The sequence below is a fragment of the Primulina eburnea genome, chromosome 14 (assembly GCF_022965805.1).
Source record: "Primulina eburnea isolate SZY01 chromosome 14, ASM2296580v1, whole genome shotgun sequence".
NCBI classification, from domain to species: Eukaryota; Viridiplantae; Streptophyta; class Magnoliopsida; order Lamiales; family Gesneriaceae; genus Primulina; species Primulina eburnea.
This window is the reverse complement of record NC_133114.1, coordinates 28975020-29001635: the sequence shown is the minus strand read 5'-3', so window position 1 is coordinate 29001635 and position 26616 is coordinate 28975020. Positions and strand designations below refer to the sequence as shown.

Below are 26616 nucleotides of genomic sequence, written 5' to 3'. Positions count from 1 at the left end.
ATTAAACATCGAACGTCACAACATGCATGTCGCATCTACGTTTGGTTCAAGTATCATATTATGTAATAAAAATAAAAATTAACCCAAACTTCAATATTTAGATGGTGTTTGACAGAACTTATGAGCTTTGAAATTTTGTTTTGTGCCCGATTGGAGAAGCTGTAATTATACAAACCAAAATTATAGTAAAGCTCATAACTATATAACCATAATCTCCAGTACACTCTAATTTATCACCACAGTATAGATCAAGATATATGTATGTACCACCATACAAATCTAAATAAAGCACCTCCAAATTTGTATCCCTCTGATCCAAAAGAGCACAGGTAAGCATTTGAATTCTTCTCTGCTACTATGCGCGCAGACAGTTAAATCGCTTCGTAAAATGCTATAACAGTCTGTGTAGCTGGACATTATACTAAGTCAAACAATTATTCATTAAACTGGTTCAGAGTATGCATAGTTTATTAGAATATAGAAGAGTAATCCAACTTATTTAAGATGCTCTTCTGATATTTCAATTTATTTAAGATGTTTGGTAAACCAATCCAACATGTCAGAGTGAGCCTCTTCTGCGCTCTTCACGGAATGCTCGTCTTCTTCCTTGTACCTTACAGACCACCCATGCGCGACACCAGGAAATATCTTCACATGGCAGTTGATCTGAAAGCCAACACTACCATTATTTCATGCTTTTCAACCATAACAGAACATGGGTTCAGGTTGTGAAGTGATGCATATATGCACAAATTATGCACAGAGGTACATAAACCATTCAGCACAGGTTTGTAAAGGCTTTTCTCTGATGGAATTTACAAAACATGGTTCACGTGAACGTAAGAAAATCGTTAGGAAGGATGCAACAGCACAATAGCAGACGAAAGGCAGTAGTTTGAATTTAAAGCAAGAAATTATCTGTAAGTGCGAGTGAAATTGAAATGTGTGATTCGATCAAGTGATCACCTCAGGCTTAGCATTCAAAACAGTTTCAAACTGTTTCACGAGCTCTGGTGGAGACACCTGGTCGATCTCAGCTCCAAGAATTGAAAGAGGAACCTTAACTCCTGAAGATTGTCATAACAATGGTTATTCAAAGACAAGGAGTATGCACTTGTGCTTCAGTTTAGTTTCTCCGTAGAGTAGCCAATAAAATCTACAGGATCATGCCCCTCGTACCCATATCCACAGTGGATTACACAGAAGAGAGAAACAGAGTGCCCACAACTTCTTATAACAAAGAAATTTTCATGCGTAATTTACATAATAATGTGTCTTTTGCCTCTTCTCGTGCCTGCTATCAACTCTTTGATTCGCTCAGGCATTATACATAGAAACTTGGCTCGAAAATTTAGTACCTTGAATATCTTCTACAGTTACAAGAGAAGGATGTAGCAGCACCCCCGCTTGTATAAAAGAGTGCTTCGCAAGTTCCACAACCACCTTGGCTGAAATAAAATACGAACCAGTCATTTGATTTTACAAATTCCATTGTCTAAACAAGAAGAGCATTTTCAGTTTAGGCAGTGGATAAGAACCAATTCACCTCCCCAACAGAAGCCAGCCGCAGCAATCTTAGTTATGCCACTGCTTTTAAGAGCCTCGATAACTGGCTTTGCATCCTCAAATCCTTGATCCTAGCAAGCCAGAGTGAAATGTTTAGAGATAAAAGCCATGATAATGCCTGATAATCCACACTTGAGTAAAATTTCAGAGGCCAGCTGACTGATTATGCAATGGGAATAAATGATAACTCACAGTCCCGTGATCTTTGAGCCAAACTACGATAGGTCTCTCAGCATTTTCAGGAACGTAAGGATCTCCCCCGAAGAAATCTGGGACGACTGTATAAAATCCAGCCGCGGCAACTTTGTCCGCAAGTTTCCTTTTTAAGGCAGAAAAGCAATAAATCATGTATGAGTATAGAGTACAGTATAAAGTTCAAGTTTCCAAATTTACATCATGACATAGCTAAACAAAAGTCTATCTGTGCAAGCAGATATTTCACTCTAAACATGATATAATCTGCAGTTGGTGGAATTTTTCCTTCATACATGCAATTGCAGGTTACAAATTATCCTCATCTTATTTAAAAAAACTATCACAGAATTCAATCAAAGTCATTTCAGGCGCTTGCCATGTTCATTTTAGCGGATGGGGTAAAATGCAACTCAACCATTTTCTTCATTTCAAGATGTTAATTTCATAAATCTAAAAGATCTTCTGTATGAAAAGGGTATTTTACAACCTAAAACAAAACACACAGAAGAAAAATCACATCCAATAATGAGACAACTGGGTAACAGAGAGAAGCAGCACCTCAAATTAGGAGTCTCGTAACCTGCACAAATCGACCATGCAAAATATTAAAAGAGGCGGTAAACTAAATTATAAGACTATCTTGACCCTTGTTTGCTTAAAACCTCGGAATTCGCGAAATAATCTTGATCAAACTTTTTTTTAAAAAAAAACTAACCCTCAAATACACTTGCAAGAGACTATTTTTCAAAAACTTAATTTGACAAAGTGTTTTTAAAAAAATTTCCACAGATTTACAAATATTTGATTCGATAAATTGAGACTATAAAATGGATATGCATGTTTTGAAAGATGATGTGATTTTAAAATTGGATGGATTTGTTGAAAACTGGAACATAACTAATTATCATTTTCACCACATTTCTTGAATAAATTATTTAAAATTCTCATTTACAAAAATCATATAATTTTCTCAAAATATACATTTCATATGCACAGTTGTATATCAAAAAGAAATTCTATAATCAATCAAAAGAATAATATAATTTTTTCAAAAGAAGATTTTTGTAAAAAAAAACATAGAGCTTGTTTTATTAGAATATTTAATTTCAAGTTTGTTTCCTTTCGAAAATTAAAAAATAATATAGTTAAGAAAAATGTTAATTAAACATAGAAAACGGAGAGCACGTGCTACATAATATCTTATCCATGTTTCAATAGATTAACATGTTCAGTTACGATGAATTGAACATGTTATATTTTAATACTGTATTATAACATAGACTGCCCCAATCACAAAATAGGAATCCAATTTGGTTCGCACCACAAGTGGCCTGACCACTAGTATAGCTAGCTCTAGGCAAAAACTTGGATGAGACGGTTTCACGAGTCGTATTTGTGAGACGGAACTCTTATTTGAGTCATCAATGAAAAAATATTACTTTTTATGCTAAGGTATAGTTTGATATATGTGATAAGAGAGGGATTGATAAATAATCCTCTTTTATCCCACGTTTGGTACCTTTTTAAAAGCCCATGATATCATGGGCCCGTGATAAATAATTTTATATAGGGATAAAATATCACTTTTATGATATGAGATAATTTTAATCTAATGATAAAAACACCACAAATGACTTAATTGCCCTTAATATATAAAAATCATAAATCCTATTGTTCTCTCATTTTACTTGTAGGTAGAAATTAAAATCAAATAAATAGTTTTATTTATTTTTATATATTATATAATATGATAATTATATAAATGAAACTCGAGATAATTATATAAATGATTTGTATAAATCTCAATAAAATATTAGTATCACTCGATTAGCCTTAGAAATTTATATTTGACTAGACTCACAAAATTAATGACTCAATTATCATATTACATAATATATAAAATTAGGTAAAAAAAAATAAATCATGCAAGCACTGTCGGCGCATGAACAGATAAGAAATATGAACTCAAGCAACAAATTTGAAAATATAAAATTTATTATGATAAGATTAATTTTGTCATTACAATCTAATATATAAATTTAATCGCTCTTATTAAAATCCTACCAAACATTAAATATAATATCATACATCTTATTTATCATCAACTTATCCTTATATTATATACATGTTTATCCTATCATGTGTACCAAAACTATACTTAAAGTATTATTTTATCCGTCTCACAGGTAAAAATTCATGAGATCATATCACAAAAGACTTACTCAATACTAAGTACCCAAATAATCCAAAGAAGAAAAGTGTAAACTTTTGCACCAAATGTTAAAAGATCCGGACTTAGATCAAATTCAATCCTAAATATTAGCTAGGAAAAGATTGTCCAAGTATTTATCCAACCAACACACATCTCACGTTAAGAGCGAACATCCAGCACGTGAGTTTACAAATGATCGAACTATGGACTAGAACAGGTAGCTGAACTATGGATAGTCCAACTAATATAAATGAAACTTTTACTATGTTCAAATTAAGAGTTAGACCTCACTCGACTGCAAAAACTAACAGAAGAAAATAGATTGTCAAAATCTATATCTACAACTCTTACAAATTTTATTAATTTTCTAAGTTCATATAATGAACTCCCTAAAATTTTATCTCAGGACGACTACAGTATCCGAGGATCAAAAGTTTGAAGAAACTGGGCGTACCGAAAACATCCGAAATCAAGACCACAGAAAACTTGGAATCAGCAGGGCCAGAGATGTAGCAGCTGAGACCTCCGAGTTCCTTCACATGGCCAACTCCACTGCTGGAGCTTAGAGTTGGTGGGTTCTCACAGCACTGTTTCCCAGCCATTATCGTTTTCCTCTTTTCTTTTCTTTTACAAGTCAAGACCAAATAAATCAATAATTGCTTCTGTACACTAATGCTCTTTGATTTGGCTTTTTTTTTTTTTTTTTTTTTTTTTTGTGGCGGCTTTTGTTGTCGTTGGGTACGAAAAGTCTAAAAGATAACAAAATGATGTTATGATAATTTTTTTGGCAAAAATTTTATTAGACCGTCTCATGAATCGTATTTGTGAGACGTATCTTTTATTTGGGTCATCCATAAATTTTTTTTTTTTTGTTAAGATTATTACTTTTTATTGTTAATATAAGTAAGATTGATCTGTCTCACAAATTAGGATCCGTGAGACGGTCTCACATGAGACTCACTCGTTTTTTTTAGTTATAACCATATGTCCAACATCATGGTTTAAATAATTTATAACTGATAAAATCTGCATGCTACGAATTTTTTTAAAACCGTATGATTTCGAAAGTATCATAATTTGATCAATGCATCATAAAGTTAATGACATAAAATAGAAGCAGTAATAGTTTTCGGCAAAAACTTGTGTGAGACGGTCTCACTGATCATATTTGTGTGACGGATCTCTTATTTGGGTCATCCATGAAAAAGTATTACTTTTTATGCTAAGAGTATTACTTTATATTGTGAATATGAGTAGGATTGACCAGTCTCACATATTAAAATCCGTGAGACGGTCTCACATGAGACTCACTCTAGTTTTTCCACGATAGTTTGTTAAATATTAACATGAAATATTGATGGATAATTTTACGCACGTATTTATATTTATCAGAAAACAGATAATTAAGCACTTACACACGAAGTTTTAATTGGTAGAATTAGAGTTACGATGTGAAATACATAAAACTGGATAATTCTATATCTAAGCTTTCAAAATTATTCTTTTATGCATATCAAAAAATGGTAAATAATTTTATATTGGGCTGAAAAAAAAATTTGACTACGAAGCAACATTGGCTTAATTCAAAAAGAGTATACCTCCCACATATATGGACCAGATTGGGGTGACACAATAACCTATACTGGATTCAAAATTATGAAGCACAAATATTGGAAAAGTTATATCAACTAGAGTTGTCAAAACGAACCATAGTCATGGCTCCTCGATACATATAATTGATGAGTTGGATTGACAATTTTCCGACTGTAACAGTACTAAATATTTAGTGATTTCAAATCCAAACGTCAATGTAACAGTCTGCAGCTGAAAATTACACACCAAACATGTTATAACTCATAGAACTGGTTCAGACTATGCATAATTTGTTGCAATACAGGATGCAAGAGTGCTCGAATTTATTTAAGATGCTTTTCTGATAATTCAATTTATTTAAGATGTTTGGTAAACCAATCCAACATATCAGAGTGAGCCTCTGCTGCACTCTTTACGGAATGCTCGTCGTCTTCCTTGTACCTTACTGTCCATCCATGCACGACACCAGGAAATATCTTCACGAAGCAGTTGATCTGAAACAAAATCACCATTATTTCATGTTTTTCGATTATAACTGAACTTGGGTTTGAGTGGTGAATTGGTACACAAACCATCCAGTTCAGGTTTTTAAAGGATTTAAATGCTATTTATAAGTGCATGTAAAATTTAAATGCGTGATTCAGTTGAGTTGATCACCTCAGGCTTAGCATTCAAAGTAGTTTCAAATTGTTTCACAAGCTCTGGTGGAGACATATGGTCGGTTTCAGCTCCAAGAATCGAAAGCGGAACCTTAACTCCTGAGGATTATTTTAACCATATTATTCAAAGAAAAGGAGCAAGTACTTTTGTTTCAGCTTGGTTTCACCGCTGATAGCCAATAAAAATGGATCCACAATGGATCATATTCAAGAGAAATAGTCCCAATATATACTTAAAATAACGAAAGCAGTGTAACTTTTTATGCCCTTCTCATGGCTTTTAGGTCTTTGATTATATCGGTACCATGTATGGAAACTTAAAAATTTAGTACCTTGAATATCTTCTACAGTTACAAAAGAAGGATGTAGCAGCACCCCAGCTTGTATATATGCGTACTTCGCAAGTTCCACAACCACCTTGGCTGAAACAAAATAAGAACCAATCATTTGATTTACAAATTTCAATGTCTAAACAAGAGGAGCATTGTTAGTTTAGGCAGTGGATAAGAACCAATTCACCTCCCCAACAGAAGCCAGCCGCAGCAATCTTAGTAATGCCATTGCTTTTAAGAGCTTCAATAACTGGCTTTGCATCTTCAAATCCTTGATCCTATCAAGCCGACGCTAAATATTTAGAGATAAAAGCCATGATAATGCGGGATAATCAATATTTAAGTAAATATTTAGAGGCCAGCTGACTGATTATGATATGGGGATAAATGATTACTCACAGTCCCGTGATCTTTAATCCAAACAAAGATAGGTCTCTCAGCATTTTCAGGTACAAATGGATCGCCCCTCAAAAAATCTGGGACAACGGTATAAAACCCAGCCTCAGCAACTTTGTCCGCAAGTCTCCTTCAAGGCAGAAAATGGCTATGTAAGTACCATATGAAGTTCAAGATTTTAAATTTATATCATAACATAGCTAAACAAAAGTCTTATCTGTGCAAGCAGTTGTTACAATCTAAACACAAGATAGTATGCAATCGGTTGAATTTCCTTGAATTCCTAATACATGCAATGGCAGGTTATGTTATCCTTATTTTCCGTCAAATTTCACTATTTTAAATCAAAGTCATTTCATGTCTTTGTTCAACATTTGCTAAAACTAACGGCTGTTTACCTTGATTTGTCAATTAGAGATACTTGTCACGTTCATTTATCAGATGAGGTAAATACAATTCACTCATTTTTTCCATTTCAAGATGCTAATGGGTAAAGCGAATGCATAAATCTTTCATTAAACACCAGATCTTAATATTGAATTATGTAAAAAAAAAGGTAATCTACTAGTTTAAAAAAGAACTCATGACACACAGAACAAAATCACATTCAATCATTAGACAAATGGGTAATGGAGAGAAGCAGCACCTGAAGTTAGGAGCCTCATATCCTGCATAAAGCAACGAGCAAAATATTAAAAGAGGGAACAAACTAGATTACAAGACTATCATTTTTCGATTCAAAAACGAATTTTCGGGGGAATATAAAGCTAGAAAAAACAAACAAACAAACAAACAGCAACTTTTACAAACAATTGACACCACTGAATCACCCGCTTGTAAATACTCATAATCCACGAAGAAAAATTGAAACTTTGCAGCAGCCCACGATCAAAAGTTTCAAGAAATTGCACATACCAAAAACATCTGCTATTAATATCACAGATAAATTGGAATCAGCGGGGCCAGTGATATAGCAGTTGAGGCCTCCGAGTTCTTTCACATGGCCTACTCCGCTGCTGGAATCTAGAGTTGGTGGGTTCTCACAGCACTGCTTCCCTGCCATGTCTTAACCTTCTTTTCTCCAGATCAAAATAATTGGCCTTTATCCAATCAATTATGCGTTGTGTGACGTGGGTGCAAAAGATATTACGTCACACGATGATCATATGGAGAAAAATCAATTTTAAAAAAAAAATTGTCACATATATCTAATCACATTACATTTATAAAAAAAAAATTATTTATATCAAAAATATTTTTTTAAAAAAATATAAACTAAGTCAACTAATCTTATACATAAATCTACAAGACGTTCTTATATGAAATTTACTCAAATTAATTATTAACCAAATTAGAAATTGATATCTTAAAATTTTTAAAGATCTCCTACCATATTAATTTAAAAATTAATAGCTTTCATTTAAATTTTTTTAAAAAAACATATTTTATTCTATAATTTTTTTGACTGAATACATATATTTATATGTGTGATGAACAGCTATTATTAAATATGAATAGAAGACCTCTTCAAATGAATCTTATCGACTCGGATTCTTTCAAAATAGGGTCGAACCTTTTATAAAGCCAAAGAAGTCATCGTCTCATGATCCAATTATTATATATACATCTTTCATAAGCTTTCTCAAAGGTTATTTCGATTATTATATATACATCTTGATGGCATAATTCATTCATGATTTCGTTTTCCATTCCTATTTTCTTGAAGCAATTAAATTCATTATCTATTTGTCCTTGGAAGAATTTTTGGAATTGCTATTTATAAGTTATATTCATTTTTGGAATATCCTAGAGAGAGATTGTCATTACATATATTTCCTGACATTGAAATCACATTTTGAATTATTTTTCCAACACACTCTTACCTATTTACTTATAGCTGATCATCGTACATCAGAGTTACTATAAATTGAAATTTATTTATTTTCTCTTTTATTAATAATCATTTATTTATTTCTTGATTGAATAGTATTAAAATTATTGGTATAACTTTTGGTACAAGAACGCACCGCTAAAAACATGGTATATGCACTGCTTTAATCTTGACATCAAATTCTTTTACAGTACTCTGGCACATTAATAGAATCTGTCTTTACGAAAGCATAAGCCAGTATGTTATACTACACCACTATAGCCTGGGGATCTCGACAATTTTCCATCTTGCACTGCTCTCCGGACTAATAAAGCATCGTGCCACCTGCCTACGTCTGCATAAATGTTGGAAAGTAGAACTCGGCTAGGGCCATGTGATGGCTCTACCTTCGCCACATTCTCTGCAGCTGTTTCGCCTATATCTGTGTTACCATGTGTTTTACAAGCTGCCAATAATGTACCCCATATAACTGCATCTGCCTTCATGGGCATGCTCTTTATGAGTTGTTCGGCCTCTCTGAGCCTTCCAGCTCTGCCTAAAAGATCTATCATACAGCCATAATGCTTGATGTTTGGTTGTATACCATATATGCCATTCATGCTTTTAAAATGATTTTCTCCATCTTCCACTAGCCCAGCATGGCAACATGCGCTCAAGACTCCTATAAATGTGATAGCACTAAGTCGTATGTTACGCTTCTGCAAATCTGAAAAAATTCTTAAAGATGCAACAGCATGCCCGTGCATAGCCAAGCCACATATAATTGCATTCCAAGGCGAGACATTGGTGGTTCTCTCTTGAATTTGATGAAACACTTCTAAAGCAGTACAAATACTCCCACATTTCGCATACATATCAATGATTGCTGCACTCAAATTGTCGTTAACTGGTATAGAGTTATTAAATATGTACTCATGAGCCCATCTTCCTTCCTTTAATGTGCCTAAAGTAGAAATGGCAGAAAGGACACTGACCATCGTAATTTCGTTTGGCTTAAATCCCTTCTCTACCATTTCATGAAAAAGTTTGAGAGCCAAAGCAGGCTGCCCATTTTGTGAATAACCAGAAATCATTGAGCTCCATGAGAAAACATCCCTTTCAGGCATCTCATTAAATAAACAACTAGCCTCATCAACCATTTCATTTCCTATTAGTCCCGCAATAAGGGCATTCCAACATGCTACATGATTTTTATTTCCCAGTTCAAACTGCAGGCGAGCCAATTTTACTTCACGACAAGCTGCATAAAACCGAATTAATGTTGCTTGCATGAAATCATAACAAACAAACCCCATTTTCTCAGCTAAACCATGAAACTGCTGACCTTCAACAAAGTTCGTTTCTTGCCCACAAGAAGATATGACATCCACGATCATAACTTCATTAGGACTCAAGCCAATTTGCCTCATTTCACAATAGAGCGCCAAAGCCTCCCTCAATCGCCCCACCTGCAAATATCCATCAATTATTGTACCCCAAGAAACCACATCTTTTCCAATAATTCCATCAAACAACTCTTTAGCCATATCAAGCAGCCCTCCCTTTGTGTATCCGTTTAACATAACATTCCAAGAAACCACATTCTTTTCTTTCATCGCATCAAAAATCATCCTTGCATCAGCAAGACGCAAACTCATGCAGTACAAATGAACCAAGTTCGTCGATACGAGAACAAACACATCGAGACCAAGTTTCAATATCAAACCATGCAATAGTCTCCCACTTTGTCGGAGATCATCAACACGTGCGTAAGCTGAGACGACACTAGCCATAGTCACTTCATTGGGGACCAATCCCAACAACCTCATTTCATCGAAAATTCCAACTGCATCTGCATAGAACTCGTTTTGAGCCAACCCCATGATCACAGTCGTGTAAGAGACACAGTTTCTAGCAGACATTCTCACAAACAGCTCACGCGCGTCATTCAAATGTCCATGTTTTACATATCCACCGAGCATTATGTTACATGATACACAATCCAACTTCAGTGACGTGTCAAAAATAGATTTGGCACACCAAATTAGCCCGCATTTCGAGTACATGCTCATCAAACTGTTTTGTACGAATAAATTGGAGATCCGCCCGGATTTCATTATCAGGCAATGGAGCTGCAGGCCATGAGATATCAATGAAGGGGATGATGAGAAGATTTTTAGTGCAGAAACCAACGAAAACTCTATGATCTCTGGTTTCTTGGTGCTGTTTCTCAAAAGGGTTTGGATGATTGGAGCGGAAATCGTGCAGAGGCATCTCAAATTGATGTTCAGGGATATTAAGATCTTTGACTTGACTGGAAATTTCATCAGATGGTTTCATCAGAGAATGAAGCTTTTGTAATATTATATTGTCAGGTGATCAGTATAGTTTCTTGTTTGTGGCAATCAGGTGTCCGTTGTAAAATACAGGGTATAAAATTACCAAACTTTTAGATTTAAAGCGACAACTTTTAACCATTTAAAAGGTTGGTTACAGAATCGTCGACGAAATTTGATTTTGGTATAGGTACAAATTTCAAACAAAAATGTCGCAAGTGTTTTTAGAATTGTACACATTTTAAACCGATTATTGGAATATACGAAAAAGGTATGCCAAGTCTTATCAAATAACGTAATTGAATTTTTCTGCACCCAATTCACACACAAACATATTTCATATTGAAAATCTGGGTAATATTTGTGCAATAATAACATGTGGACTTTGTTCCCAATCAAGAAGCATTAGCCGTGTATACCACAAAAGATTAAAAAAAAAAATTGAGATTTATGTTGAACTAATTTCTTTTATTTATCCCCGCTTAGTTCGGTATAGAGAAGATATAAGTTCCCCCACAAAGATGTGGATAAATGCGATATTGAAAGAAAATTGTTCCCAACAATGCAGTCTTTCAGAATGAACGTGAAACAAGTGACTACAGAGGAACTGTTAATCAGACCCAAGGGAATGCCCACCACAGTCAGCGACGCTCTCCTCCACCGGTAAGAGCCAGACTTCTGAAATACATCAGATAATACAATTTAAATATAAAATAATTGAGAAGGTAGGTAAATCAAATGAGTGGCAAACGACATACTATGCACATTTATGGAGAAAACAAATGATAGAATAGAGCCCAATACAAACACATGAAGACAACCCAAAATATACCGGCACGCTAACATAATGCCGCTTTTTGATTTGACTACTAAAGCACTTTTCATCACCACGTTCTTTATTTCGCTCCTCTCTCCCTGTTTTTTTATAAAGTCTAAAGATACAAAAAGGATGCTGAGGAATGCTATCACGAATCTATGGTTAAAACATCTCAAGACCATAGCATTTAGTTAAGGTAGTGACCACCAAATGAAATTGAGATACTTTCAATATATTCAGGTACAAGCAAAGGCAGTTATGTGGGAGACAATACATAAACCTAGTAGAAGAAGGAAAGGCAAATCAATCGAATGAATCAAACAAATATAAAGCTCTTTTATTTAACATTAGAACACCAATCCTACATAAATAGAAGAAGAAGAGTGCCATGTCCCAAATCCGGGATCTGACCTAATAGTACTCCCTGTATTAGCAAATTCAAGATGAACAAAAAATACAAAATATTGTATCATAGCATTGAAAAAACCATAAATTTTACATATGAAAACATGGAAGCATATCGAAGATCATGAAACATAAAATAGACTCACTGATTGATACCTCAAAAGACAGAATATTTTAATTCCTACAGACTTAAATCCATGCTCCAACACAAGCTTGCAACCATACCCATGATCATTCAAAGACCGTATCAAACTCCAATACAAGTTTGTTACAATTTCCAAAACTGAAGGTTGTCGCCATAAACATCAACAGAATCATCTGAATATTATGAGGAAAGTGCAAGCGACAAATCACCGCCCAACTAGTTTAAAGATTTCTATCGTACTATGCAGTTACATTGCACAATGCACAAAAACAATATTTACGTGTTAATTCTTAAAAAGCGATACTTTTTCATAAAAGGTTCGTATTTTAGTTGGAAAATAGCTCTTCACAAATATCATGTGTGATTAATATTTAAACATAAAACAACTAGCATAAACTTTAGTATATAGTTAGAATAGAATCATCAGGCTTATCTGAAATAGAATGAACTAGATAATTATCTTTGACATCAAATCACTAAAAAGTAACATTAATATAATCTTTCACAATATTCATCCACCACTAGATAATTATCTTTGACATCAAATCACTAAAAAGTAACATTAATATAATCTTTCACAATATTCATCCACCAACCATATTGACACATTATTTTCACCAGATACAATAGGTAAATATACTACATATTAGAAATCTCATTTTCCCAAGAATTCAACCTCTTGGCAAACTAACCATTGAAGAGTGCTCCATAAATTAATTACCAGCTACTTTCATGCAGCAAATGTTATGCAATAGGAATGGACTCCATTTATCCAAATAATAATCCTAATGTCACATGAAAAAACAAAATCAAAATGACCGAGTTGATCAAGATATGCACTAGTGCAGCACAGCCTAGAGAGTTTGCAGGTTATTTTCTCTACTTAACAAAACCTTGGTAGAAGCCTAAGTCTAACACAGTCAATTATATTGTAGAAAAATGCAACTGCTGTGTCATTCTGATATTTTCCTCTCCAAAATAACAGGCATTGAGCATCTTGTACTACATTCCCTACCTCTACCTCACAACACGAGTCTATCTGAGGAGACGAACAAAAATTTCCTATCATTTCATATTAATAACAGAACAAACACCGTTTTAGCATAAATAATTTTACCACTGCTAAACCTGTAAAAATCAAAGGGCAGGAGACAACAGACAAAAATAATTTACATATTTGGGTGTTGGGTATCTTCTATCACATTGACTTAACCACACAAATTAACTAGACTTCATGTAATTCACAAAGTTGATGATCCAAGACTCAAACAAATTAACAAAATACAATCAATCCTTGTTCCAAAATCAATAATCCTAACATGTTGATCAACATTCGATCCAAACAAATTATACACAATTTCCCATTTGAGTTGCATTATCATATCACAATTAAACAATGCCACAGTCTAGACAAAATTAATTCATTCTTATTCCAATAAAAGAATCAACACAACAAAGACTCCACTCACTTCTTGTGTCGACGCCCACGCTTAGGACCCCATCCCTCGAGTTTAGCAACCGGGCACCCACATTTTGAGCGAAAAAACAGCACAGCTCGCCCGTTAGGCGGGGCCATCTTCCTCAACTCAGCACGCAAACACTCATAATCAGGGTTGTCCTCGGTGCCCCCTTTCCAGGGCAATTCATTAACATCTTTAACTGCCTTATTCCCGTTTCCCATCCGCAGCAACTCCTCGCCTTGCAGCTGCAAATCGAATTCCATCGCCTTTTTCAACCCTTTACAACCAATCTTTCCACACCTTCTTGATCTGTGCCCACAATAGATCTCAAAGATAACAACAAAAACCACAAAAGATAGCAGAAACAAAGCGCAAAAAACTAATTGGGATTGCGGGTTGGAGGTTAGATGGTAACGGACGTGTGAAATTATAGTGGGTAAGCGGGGGAGGATAAGTGACAGTGATTGGAAAATATAAGAAAAATAGGAGATGATTAAAAAAGCTCCGGAGAAAATTACGAGAATGAAGATGAGAATGTCGAGGGTGGCGGAGGGGGAGTGCCTGTAGAGGGCAGGGCAGTTTGCTGAATTGAGGTGGGGTTGTGGGTGCGCATTGGGGGATGTGGATTTCTTCAGGGAGGAGGAAGGAGGCATAATGGTGGAGTTGAGGAGGTGATGGCGCATGTTATTGATGAAGAGGTCTAGGGGCGGCGGAAATGGGGAGAGGGCCGGGGGTGGTTCTCGTTTTTCCAGGTGGAGCGAGTGGAGGTGCGCATGTTAGCACGCTACGAGGAGTCAAATTGGGGGTGCGCACGTTAAAACTGGCTTCACCGTCCCATTCAACTCTGTTCAGTTCTCGAAATGGGATTTCATATAATCTGAAATATATTTTGATTTATTGTGTATATTTACGTGAACATCGACGAATATATATGTGCACATATACAACAGATGTGCAATTTATCGAAATTTATATATATAATTAATTTAGGGAAGTTACCAAAATGTATTCGCATGCAACATAAACACGTACAAGATCAATCACCTAGAAAGAATAAGGTATATTGTTGGTCAATCACGGTAACAAATAATGAAATTTATACAAGTTTGGTATGTATTTATGTAGCCTATTAATTATTATTAATACATAAACATACCTTTTACCATGAATTTTTTTTTTACAACTTACCGCATGTGTGTTTATATATATATATATATATATATATATATATATATATATATATATATATATATATATATATTTATATTTATATTGTCGGTTAATTATGCTCATTTATGTGTCCATAGATAATATAATACTCAACTAAGTAATATACAATTTTGATATGTTTTATCATGTTCAGTAGGTGACCATCTTCTAACGTATCAAAATCGATTATGTGCCTAACTTGTTATTGTTTTTTCAAAATGTTTTTATTCTACAAAGAATACATTTTTTTTTCATTTTTATTGACAATAATCTTAGAATAAGTTGCGTGGAATCAATGGTATGATGATTTTAATATAAAATTTAATAGTGAATAAAAAAGAAATTAATAAATGAGACGTGATTTTAGAATTATACTTATTTATTTAATGGTTTGCGTAAAAGGAAAGTAGAAAGATTTGGTCTTACCTAAGAATGTCTTTAGGGTCAACAGCAATTGCCAAAATGGACCAATTAAATGAAATTTTTGTAGCCCATGTCCAACAATACAAGGATCCAATATAATGCAAAGCCCATATTATTTGGGCAGACCGAATTTTTCACGTTGGGCTTGTGGTCACCAAATCGATCCTTGTTTGTTTGTTTTTCTTTCATCCGTCAAATTAACTTTTAAAAAAATGCTCAAATAAGTTTTTCTTTTAAGCGTGCAAGACAAGATGGAGGTGCGAACATCCTCATATATTTAAAAGAAGATAATCAACTGTAATTGAATTTTTTTGGATATATTGGAAACTTTTGTGCCATATTATTCTCCCTAAAAAGTAAAATGAAAAATGATGGAAGATATATTGTATAATAATTTGGAATGGGATAATATTTATCAGCAAAATTATAATTTGGTCATATATCGTTTACCTCTCTGTAATTTTTATCATCTACATCGATAAATTTCAATTTCAGTCATGTATCTTTCGATTGTTGAAAAATTTAGTCAATTTTCCGGTATGAATAATGATGTGGCATTGTTTGTGTTAGCGTCACATCCACGTCGTGTCAACTCCACATAACAAATTATTAAAATTACCAAAAAAATTACAACTGCCAGATTTAACTGAAATATGATAACATAGACGAGTAAAATCGTAAATAGTCAAATATATAGAACCAAAATTGTAGTTTTTCATATTTACGTAGTAATTTCATATATATATATTTTTTAAAAATAATAAAAATTGAACCCTCAACTACGACGAACTGTTACTTGGAACCGTGCGCTGTTAGCCAAGTCCCTTTGGAAGATTCACGAGAGAAGGGATTGTTTATGAATTCGATGGGTTAATCTAGTGTACAATTGCTTTGGCGGAGTATGGAACTGGACATGGCACAAAGAAGACTCACCTTTGATCAAACAAATTTTATCAATTCGGGATGAAATGGTTCGAAAATTTGGATCCAGGGATGCTGCAATTGCTCAACTAGACTGTTGGTTTCGTATTTCGGGTGGATTATCTCGAGCTTACGAATTCTTCGTGCAATCTAAGGGGCCATAGAAACCTCTGTTGTCTAAGGCATGCGTGATCCCTAAACATCGGTTTGTTTTGTGGTTATTCGCTCATCGAAAACTACTTACTCGAGACAGATTGGTATTTGTGACTGACAAATCTTGTGTTCTTTGTGGTGCTGCGGAAGAATCGGTCGTACACTTGTTCTTTGATTGCAAAATTTCCAAGCGGATATGGGATGGTATTCGCAACTGGCTAGGGATGAAGAAAAATATGAGTTCACCAATTAGTACCATTCTCAAGGCTTTCCGTAACCAGTACAATGGATCATCCACTCTAGCTAGAATGAGAATTATGGCCTTGGCAGCTACTGTATATCACGTATGGAACATGCACAACGGAGTCGTGTTTGAGAACATCCAACCGAACATTGATGACATCATTAAGAGAATTAATATTCACATCTTTAGGTGTATACCTAGTGATACTAATATAGTACTTGTAGGTTTGTATTCCTTGCTGCTGACGGTTACCATGATTTAGTGAAGGTTTTCGGAGGATGTCCAGTGTAGTTGTATTTGTAATATTTTTTTTAACCTAATTTAATGGAAGTAATTTCATTAAAAAAAACATACATACAATAAATAGTATATGACTAGATATCTGTATACACAATTACAATTTATACAACTCTTGTTAGACGGTTTGACAGGTCAATTTTGTGATACATATATTCTATTTGAATCACTCATAACAAAGCATTACTTTTTACGTCAAAAGTATTACTCTTTATGTAAATATAAACATAATTGATCAGTTTCATAAATAAAGATTTACGAGATCGTCTCACAAGTTATCTACTCATTTAATTTATCATCTGCTAAAATATTTTTTTCCGTTTCGGGAAAAAAATCACAATGTGGAGTTTGCTGAATGTCCATGGATCCACCAGCAATATGCAGAATATATAAAAGGAGGGGCAAACACAAGGCGTTCCGGATATTTTGTATACATCTAGTGACGAAGATTTCTATAAATTTCTAATTCTCCTGACCCCCAATTTACATATAAAATGTTGTACTATTCTCGACAAACGAGGACAAGTAGACCAATGGGATATCGTTGTACAAGATATATGTAAACATAGGGCAACATTTAATTAGATCTTCTATTCTACAAGCATAAATCATGTAAGCATACTGAATCTCAAATTATCATGCTTAGTTTAATGGGATTTGTTCTTTATTGCCGACCTTCTATATAAGATAAACAAATAATTATAATCCTTTCATAATGTCAACTTAGGCGAGAACGGGTTTTGCTCTTCTAGCTGGGTCTAACCGATTTCGACAGCTCAATTTATAAAAGATCCATTTACGTGTAACCAGTCGATCCTCACTCAACATGCAGGTTTTGCCACTGCCATTAATTTCCGTTTCATTTAGTTGAATATTTATGAAAAATAGTTTGTTTTATTTCAGGTCCGTCGGCCAGACCAATTGAGCTAAAATATCTAGTGTAGATCCCATCAGAATGATCCAACGTGTGATATTCGATGAAGAAGGATCATCAATTGGATCTGAACCGTTGGCAAAAGTATACGATCGTTACTTTAAAGGGGGGAGAATATTGTGATGGTGGTGTTTCAGTTAGTCACATCACGCAATTGAATTTGGAGATAAGCTTACTTTTATGTCCATTATTGTACTTGTCAAAGAAAATGCCTCAGCGGAGGACCCGCCCCTATATTTGGAATTCGCCCGTCGACCATTTCTCCGGACCCGACCCGACCCGAAAACAAATCTTGTTTTAAAAATATATCATAGAACTTGTGGCTGAAACATATGATTTTCTAATACTAGACATGGGATGAGTTCTGGCGAAGGATGCCAATTGTGGTCTGTCAGCGGACAGGAAATCTATGCGTGGTGTGTCCCTATGTTAGGGACTAGTACGTGTCCCTAGTTAATTGCTAACCATGGGATTTTGGCGTTTATATTAGCATAGATATTTCTGTAATCGGGTGTATGTCTTGTCTACATATAGATACATCAATGCTGCAGTGTTGCAGGTCCACTTTGATTAGGTTATGTTGATAAAAGATCTTATCTTTGATTCTTTTGCTTTAACTCGAGATAAGATATGATCATGTTGTGTGAAATTTCTCTGCTACTCTTTTTGCATGGCATTATTTCCATTCGGAACCTGAAAATGAGCTTTCATCATTTCCACACAAATCCAAATTGCCTAACTACTTCAAATTATTGAAATTAATTATATAGTTATACATTCATGACATTTAAAGCTAGCTACGCAAAACATGGATAAATTGGGATTTAAAGATGAAAACAAAAATCATGTCACATGACATACCTCCAAGAAATTTTTTTTTTTTTTTTTAAATATGAAACGGAGAATAATGACATTTTTGTACTTTAATTACGCTAAAGATTTGGTGCTGTGACCCGAGATCTTATTTGAGGCTGTGGTTAATGTAAAAATGGTCCCAAAAATTCAAAGGCCCTACATATATCTATCTAGTATCTTGGAAACCTGGAAATGTAATAATTATGTCCAAGCTATCAAATATCAGATTACTGAACTAGCTGGAACTACTAAACCACACGCTTGGGAATCATATATATATATGTGTGTATATATATATGTGTGTATATATATATATATTAGTTGTATTATTTTAAAAGTAAAATGTGATATAATTAATGTGAAAAGAAGTCTCACTGGTTGAATACATGATGTTTCTGTACTGCAAGGGTACAAACTGTCCCCACAATCTCCGAATCGTGACTTGGATCCAATTTAAGGCCGTGGCATTTTCTTCTCTATATATACACACACACGCACGCAGGCACAGATCACACACACGTAGTGAAGGGTCGTCATATTTAGCAGAAGTTAAGAATTATTGGAAGACAGAAATAGAAATGGCGAAGGCATTTGGGAAGTGGAAAAGAATGGTGAGACAAATGAGAGGGAAGCTCTACATTATGAGAATTTGCGTTACTATGCTTCTTTGCTGGGACGACAAGTATTATTAGAAATATTTTACATGTATTTAAGGTTTAATTCTTGGTCCTTTGTTTTGTTAATTATTAACCTTTTTCTTTTCTAATTTAGTTTGCTGTTTTGTACGAATTGTATGATTAGTGATCTGTAGCAGTACTTGGATATGTGTGGCGATGTACTATATTAGTCAGAGTTAACCCGAAGAAATTAAAGAAAAATTTTGAGATTTGTAATATTCTTTCACTGTGTATGCATGTGTGTGTGTGTGTGTGTGTGCGCAGCAGGTAAACAAATGGTGTTTACTTTCATCCTGATTTCATCCTTAATTATCTCATCATTTAGTTGAGATCAACTACATAAAGACTTATTTCCTCGGTTTCTTCGATGAAATCTTGAATTGTGAATATTTAAAATAAAAAAAGTTAATAATAATTTTTATTTCATTGAAGAAGAAGGGATATTTGGGAAAACTAAAGATCTCTTCTTGCCTGCATACATAAACCTGAGAACAGATTAAAATTGAAATATAAGTAAATTTATATTTTAATATTTGCTTTCGCTTTCATTTTCTTTATGAAAATGTCATTTTCTTATCTGATGCGGGAGCGGGGGAGAGGGGCTTTCGACAGAAGGGACAGTGAAGCCCTGCTGCAGCGGACCAATCAATTTTCCACATAATGTGTTGAGAGAAAAACATAGGGATCGATTCCCCTTTCTTTCATCGATATCCAAGTGTTGTCGATATATTTTCTACATAAGTTAGTACAAAATGGATGAAAACTATAGCAAAATAAATACCTTACTCGAACGACGTACGTACGGTCACACACTTGAAGGTGGTACAAGTTTTTCTCAAACAAGTAAAATAATTTAAATATAACTAAAAATTAAAATAAAATACACAAAAATGATATTTCCCGACGTACATTTCACCTAAATCTTTCAATCTTATTCTATTTATATTATCGGCTACGACAATAATATGTAGTAAAGTTCACCAATTTTGCGAAAGCGAGGTATGGGCCTTAAAATTGGAAACTGCATGGACCGGCCTGTTTTTTTTCATGGCTCTGGAGGATTTGAGGCCCTGATACAGGCTTGAATGTCATCTTCTTAATTCAAATAATTGTAATTGTGGTTATTTTTTTTAAAAAAAAAAATTATCAATTCCAACTACATCGCCTTAGATCCACACTCCCAGCTGTCAGAACTAAATCAATGCCAGAGTAATGATCTCGAGAGGGAAGTTTGGTCTGGTCGATGGACTCGACATGCCAGGAACGTTAGCTGCCGAATTAGCAATGACGGGTAGTATATATACCATGCCACCATCCTTGGTGTGATGGTCCATTTGGCGCTTTGGAGAGTAATGGTTGGATATATTCGTCACATTGTTCGTTCAAGTTGTTTATGAGCGATGAAGTATGGAATTGTCTGAACCAACGCTCGATTTTCGGGTGGGGTGATCCAACAAATTAATCACAAATGGTCCGGTTCACCATTATTTTCAATGACACATGGTGTATATATTTACATGAAATGTGCAGTTTTCTCGAGTGCGAGAAAATGGGGATAGGGAGAGGGTGGGTAACCCTTGATCTAAGAGTCTTTTCACATGAATTCACACATTTAGAAAACATACGTAGACCTTGAATTTAACACTTGGGGTATTATCCATGTGATATGTCGTGAACAAATCGGGAAATAGGTATCACACGGTTGGATTGCACGCACAACGCAACCTAGTACGCACTGCATCACAATACTGTCGATTCATTCATTAATATTTGATAATTTCATAATTTGCATGCATGCTAACCTTGGAAATATAAAGCGATGAATAAAAATATAATGACCTTCTGGTAATTAGAAAATTAGTGATTCTTATTATACCAACAGTTCGGATATTTCTGTCTAATTGGAAGGTCGTAGTAGGGAATTCACCAAGAACAGTAGCCAAAGATTACATTTCACAAAAGGTTTTACATTTTTTTAAATTACCTTAGTCGCGTCGTTATATTACATACTCTGTGAAAGACCAAAATTTTACTATATCAAGGGATAAAGTGCAACCATGCAACCTTTGGCAGGACGATAATAAATTATATATATGCAATAAACCATACAACATTGGGCATGGAAGATAATAAATTAAACAACACAAGTGGAATTGGAAGAGACCATCGATTGGCATTGAGCGAGAAGACCTAAAGTCACATGACTAAAATACAATGCTACTTCCCACAAAACATTCCACCAAGAAAGCTTGTATCGTCCATTTCGCGCAGCAGCTAGACACGCTCAATTGCTGTCCAAAAGCTCAACCGTAGTGCTATATATACAATCTACTCGAAGTTCAGCACAAATCTCTTCTGAATTACTGCTCGTGTTCATCCAAGTTTTTATCGGTCTAGTTCGAATCGTACATTTGAACCAAAAGTAGGTGGGCTTTTGTTATATTTTATGTGCATTTGCATTTTATAAGTGTACTGTGTGATATATAAATTAACATACATATTCTTCATAAGTGTGTCCACGCTTGCACCAAAAAAAAAAATTATGTATGTGTAAGCGATGCCTTCTCTTCAACCGGTTGAATATTGAACTTCTGAACATTCTGTTGACTTCTCTAGGAATTCCTGGGAGATAAAAAAAAAATTGGATTCACTCGGGCTAGTGTGATTTTGGGTTATGAATGGGAGGAGCTGATAACTGATTGATGATGCTTGAGTTTCTATTGATCCGACGTCAGCTAATGGACCTCGGTGATCAAGATATATGTGTAGGATAACCAGATGAGGATGCGTTTAAGATCTTCTATTTTATGCTACAGTGTAATTACTTGTATTATTGGAGAAGTGTGATCCTTCTTGGGCTCATGTCAAGTTAGTGAAACGTGTTGGGCACAATAATTGTCGGAAAACGATCAAACCTTAACGTTTGAGTTACTGTCTGGTTCAAAAGACAGAAGTTGTTCAGTTATTATTAGTTATAAATTTTGGTAAAATGAAAAACGCTCGATCTAAAAAACGAATGGACTATTTGATTTAGTGTCTCGGAGGAGTGCTGATTCTTGGACTACAATTGTGATGTTTCTCACGAAATGGAATGTCTAAATTGGTGAAAATTCACTTTGATGAAATCAGAAGAAAGAATGTTCCGGCACAGAATATAAGTATCACAGCCTATACCGATGTAGGTTTTATGGCTGAGACTAACCTTCTACTTTAAAGTCTAGTCAAAGAGCTGTGAATTAGAATGTAAATACTAATGGGTGCAGGGAAGTATGCACGCAATCATGAATTATTTAAGCTTTTTATTTCGATGCTAACAGATGCACTAGGCGAAATGAGGCAAGTCTGATTGATTTAACAACTTCATGCAATAAGTATTCTGGAGGTGTCGCTGGCACCATGGGTTTGAGAGTGAGATACACCTACTCGGAATTTGATTACCATGTTCTGGAAATGGTGGCATTGTCCAGCTCAAATTGCTACCAAAAATCTCAAGCAAGGATAATGTGACTTAGACGGTTAGACTGCACCATATTTGCAGGCATTTGCTCAGATACTAAAAATCAGGAAACCAACCAGAAGATGATTTTTGCTGGAGCATTTCAGTTTGTTATCTTACCAGATTCGTCCAAGGAATTCCTAATGCTTTTTGAATCCATAAGGCTGTTAGAATCCAGGGCAAAGCATTCTCCTTGCCTTGTGGACATCCTCTGATGAGCTGGACTGGTGAAAAAAATCTGGAGTCGCAATTCACTGCTGAAGCAATCAACGACAATATGTCAAGGAAAAAGTCATTGGCCTCTTGATTGAACCTTAAGAATATAGCTGTGCAACAGCGCAGACCTGTGGTAAAGGAGAGTTTCTCAACTTTTTTTATAATGATACTGAATAAAACACAATATATGAGTTAATCTTCATGTTTAATTAATTTTAACAAAAGGTTGATACTTTATATCAGTGAAATCTTCTCTCTCAGCATGATGTGGAACTTCCGTCACATATTATTTAGATTTATTCTGAGTTTCATGCAACTGTAACATTTGTGTATTTTTTCCAACACGCTTAAATCTCTTATAAGTGTGTTTTAATTTGTTTTATCACCAGTTACTTAATGTTTGAATGAAGCTTTGGTGTTGGCTTTTCGTTGGGATTTACTGGAAAATTATATTTATCGAGTGCAGCAGTTATTGTGTTATGATTAAATTAACCTATAGCTCTCCATATAATTGCAACAAGGAGGCAAATTTTTAAAATTCACCACCAAAGTCGAAACCGCATCTCTACTTTCTACCGCTATGATATATACTGGTATATCTATCATGTTAACGTGGTCTACTGATTAGCATATGAGGCCATCTGTAGTTTCTATCTTTTAGTGTTGCTAAGAGCCAAAAAGGGGCCGCAAGAGAAAAGAATATTTCCATAGAAGTTGACAATAAAAGATACAGAATTGGCATCTACAAAGATTGGCAAGGGCTTATGGTTGGTTTTTTCTGAACAAAGAGAGACAAATTTGTGCAGTAACATTTATCAAGATTTGGTTTCTTGTGCTCTTAAGGGGACCATCTGATGTCTTGTTTACTATTACACTTGTGCATCTACATTATGAGTGCTATCCTTATTTCCACAATAATTTGCATCATTATTGCAGAGCAATATAATTCTTGATCTTTCTGAGATTTTCTTTTTTTTTTTTATATCTGACTTCTTCACATGGAATGGGACACCCAAAACCCTCTCACCCCCAACAGAATAATCTTATGGTAGAAATAATGGTGCACTAGGCATGGTCCTCTCAGACACTGCGTGAACAAATATCAATTAAATTGCACTTTGATAATTACAATTTCCAGAAGCCAGATTAAGGTTCAAGAGTTTATAACTTGTCAACTTTAGATATTTATCTAGTCTAAGTACATTTTAAGGATTAAAAGTTCGTGTTCTAACTTCGTCTGAGTCCTAGATTGACAAAAAGAATATGTAACATGAGTGTAAATTCAAAACAAAAAATATGCTTTAATCATATAAAAGATTATAAAGTATATCCAGCAGAAGATATATATATATATATATATATATATATATATATATATATATATATATGAGATCTATTGCACTTGATTTATCATAAAAAAAAATCCCACAGACAATTTCATATGCATCTATATTCCTAAAGGGACTTAATCCTACCGTCTAGGTGTGTTTCTTGTGATACCCATGTCCCACATATTAAAAGTAAAAAGATTTAAAATGAGTTTATAATGGCCTACAATGGACTTCTATAGCAACTTGGGTTAATCATTTTCGTAAAGCGAGGACGAATACGAAGTAGTTGCTATAAGGACTCATTGTGCAGTCACGCAGGTGCGGGCCCGGGCTCAGGCTCGGGCTCGGGATCGGGACATGACAGAATGGTATCAGAGTCGGTCATTGGCAAAGAACACTGGGAAATAAGTGCTATGCGGGGCAAAGTGCTACGTGTGTGGCAGCCACCTCTTGAACCTACGGGGCAAAGTGCTACATGACAGGAGCGACATTTTGAACCTGTAGGAGCCACCTCTAGATTCTCGGCGTTGGTGGATCGAGGGGTCAGGCCGCGACGAGGACGTCGCGTTCTGAAGGAGGGGTGATTGTAATACTCATGTCCCACATATTAAAAGTGAAAAAGATTTAAATGAGTTTATAATGGCTTACAATAGACTTCTATAGCAACTTGAGTTAATCATTTTCGTGAAGCGAGGACGAATACGAAGTAGTTGCTATAAGGACCCATTGTACAGTCACGCAGGCGCGGGTCCGAGCTCGGGACATGACATTCCTTACATTTATTATTCATAATTTGACTCCATCATACACAAACACAGGGTAATTTGGACATGTTAAGCATAAAATCATCTTTTCCGTAACACACGAACGATAGAGAAGTAAAAGTACAGAACAAATTCATGGAAGTTAAAAAGGGATTGAGAATAGTATTACTTTCACTACTCACTGCTCTAAAATAATAAGAGATTCGAAAGTTTAGTTAATGGCGCATGAGAAGCCATATATTTTCATTAAATTACATACAACATTTGGATATATATATATTTCAGTTTGAATTGCGCAATTACATGCTTACCCATGATTTGATCCCCATAATTTCAAAAGGGACGACCATCTACTACATATGCTACCAAGAGCAATAATGCATTGTCCTTGCAGATTCCTTTTCTTCTGCGTGCACAGGTACATTTATATTGACCCTTTTTGCTCCAGAGTTTGTTTCAACAAATTCAGAGCATTATCATTCAGTGGTAACATCCAAACTAGTGATTTAATGGCACAAATTATAGTTGGATCTATATGGTGATTGAAAAAACAATGCACTTTTCAACCATCTTAGACCAAGGTCCTCAGGTCGACCAAGAGAAATGACCAAGTTAATCATGGTCTGAAGTGAGGAGCTCGGGATATATAACCGATTGGCCGAGGTGAAAAGACAGGCTTGGTGATTTTTCATGTACGAGTTCAGGGAGTTGGCAATTCTGATAAGAGACTAGGGGAGAGGGGGTTGGGCCTACGATATGGGCCTATGGTTGATATTTTAGGGTGAAATACAATATTAGTCACCATGTTTTGAAATCATTAATCTATCATTTGACGCACATGAGATTTAAGACCGACATGACTGTTAATTGTTCCCATATCGGTTGGATAAATAACTTGGAAGTTGTATATATGGGCTTGACAACCCCCCTTCCTGAGCTAGTTTTTGGGATTGAGTTAGGTCCAAGTTCCAATCTTAACAGTCACGGGACAGAGTATGGAGAGATGCCTTATCGTATGAGATTTACGGGTTTTATGACCGAGGTTTTCATTAAATTTCTCCTATAAATACTCATGTTTGGGCGATCGTTACATTCGTTCAATTCATATTG

General features: G+C 34.9%; 4 protein-coding genes and 2 long non-coding RNA genes across 6 annotated transcripts; 1 reads left to right on the top strand and 5 right to left on the bottom strand.

Annotated features, from left to right (window-relative positions):
* Positions 1–180: 180 nt before the first annotated feature.
* Positions 181–4674, bottom strand: LOC140811440 (endo-1,3;1,4-beta-D-glucanase-like). The gene is made up of 7 exons (XM_073169327.1): positions 4428–4674; positions 2320–2341; positions 1759–1885; positions 1547–1637; positions 1359–1448; positions 967–1067; positions 181–666 (listed from the first exon to the last, which is right to left on the bottom strand). Exons 1-7 carry the CDS (start codon positions 4573–4575, stop codon positions 526–528), a joined length of 720 nt encoding a protein of 239 aa, XP_073025428.1. The 5' UTR covers positions 4576–4674; the 3' UTR covers positions 181–525.
* Positions 1892–7546, top strand: LOC140811442 (uncharacterized). The gene is made up of 2 exons (XR_012113460.1): positions 1892–1981; positions 7165–7546. It is a non-coding gene; the product is annotated as an uncharacterized lncRNA (long non-coding RNA).
* LOC140811441 (endo-1,3;1,4-beta-D-glucanase-like) lies at positions 5779–8113 on the bottom strand. Its single transcript, XM_073169328.1, has 7 exons — positions 7869–8113; positions 7600–7621; positions 6957–7083; positions 6745–6835; positions 6558–6647; positions 6224–6324; positions 5779–6060 (listed from the first exon to the last, which is right to left on the bottom strand). Exons 1-7 carry the CDS (start codon positions 8014–8016, stop codon positions 5920–5922), a joined length of 720 nt encoding a protein of 239 aa, XP_073025429.1. The 5' UTR covers positions 8017–8113; the 3' UTR covers positions 5779–5919.
* Positions 8114–8965: 852 nt separating this feature from the next.
* LOC140812994 (pentatricopeptide repeat-containing protein At5g19020, mitochondrial) lies at positions 8966–11254 on the bottom strand. The gene has a single exon (XM_073171391.1). The coding sequence runs from the start codon at positions 11148–11150 to the stop codon at positions 9087–9089; it is 2064 nt and encodes a 687-aa protein (XP_073027492.1). The 5' UTR covers positions 11151–11254; the 3' UTR covers positions 8966–9086.
* A 352-nt stretch (positions 11255–11606) lies between these two features.
* LOC140812927 (uncharacterized protein At5g19025-like) lies at positions 11607–14850 on the bottom strand. Its single transcript, XM_073171312.1, has 2 exons — positions 13996–14850; positions 11607–11837 (listed from the first exon to the last, which is right to left on the bottom strand). Exons 1-2 carry the CDS (start codon positions 14667–14669, stop codon positions 11801–11803), a joined length of 711 nt encoding a protein of 236 aa, XP_073027413.1. The 5' UTR covers positions 14670–14850; the 3' UTR covers positions 11607–11800.
* An 8069-nt stretch (positions 14851–22919) lies between these two features.
* Positions 22920–23779, bottom strand: LOC140812328 (uncharacterized). Its single transcript, XR_012113644.1, has 2 exons — positions 23316–23779; positions 22920–23220 (listed from the first exon to the last, which is right to left on the bottom strand). It is a non-coding gene; the product is annotated as an uncharacterized lncRNA (long non-coding RNA).
* Between the last annotated feature and the right edge of the window lie 2837 nt (positions 23780–26616).

What these genes read in the sequence shown, in the direction of transcription:
- LOC140811440 (XM_073169327.1), bottom strand. Translation starts at nt 4,575, where the DNA reads ATGGCTGGGAAACAGTGCTGTGAGAACCCACCAACTCTAAGCTCCAGC. An exon ending in CTTGATTTCGGATGTTTTCG is followed by an intron (nt 2,342 to 4,427) that starts GTACGCCCAGTT and finishes CGATTTGTGCAG; the next exon opens with GTTACGAGACTCCTAATTTG. An exon ending in TTTTGAATGCTAAGCCTGAG is followed by an intron (nt 667 to 966) that starts GTGATCACTTGA and finishes GTTGGCTTTCAG; the next exon opens with ATCAACTGCCATGTGAAGAT.
- LOC140811441 (XM_073169328.1), bottom strand. Translation starts at nt 8,016, where the DNA reads ATGGCAGGGAAGCAGTGCTGTGAGAACCCACCAACTCTAGATTCCAGC. An exon ending in GGATTAAAGATCACGGGACT is followed by an intron (nt 6,836 to 6,956) that starts GTGAGTAATCAT and finishes TCGGCTTGATAG; the next exon opens with GATCAAGGATTTGAAGATGC. An exon ending in AACTGTAGAAGATATTCAAG is followed by an intron (nt 6,325 to 6,557) that starts GTACTAAATTTT and finishes AATAATCCTCAG; the next exon opens with GAGTTAAGGTTCCGCTTTCG.
- LOC140812994 (XM_073171391.1), bottom strand. Translation starts at nt 11,150, where the DNA reads ATGAAATTTCCAGTCAAGTCAAAGATCTTAATATCCCTGAACATCAAT.
- LOC140812927 (XM_073171312.1), bottom strand. Translation starts at nt 14,669, where the DNA reads ATGCGCCATCACCTCCTCAACTCCACCATTATGCCTCCTTCCTCCTCC. An exon ending in CGTGGGCGTCGACACAAGAA is followed by an intron (nt 11,838 to 13,995) that starts GTGAGTGGAGTC and finishes GATGTATTTCAG; the next exon opens with AAGTCTGGCTCTTACCGGTG.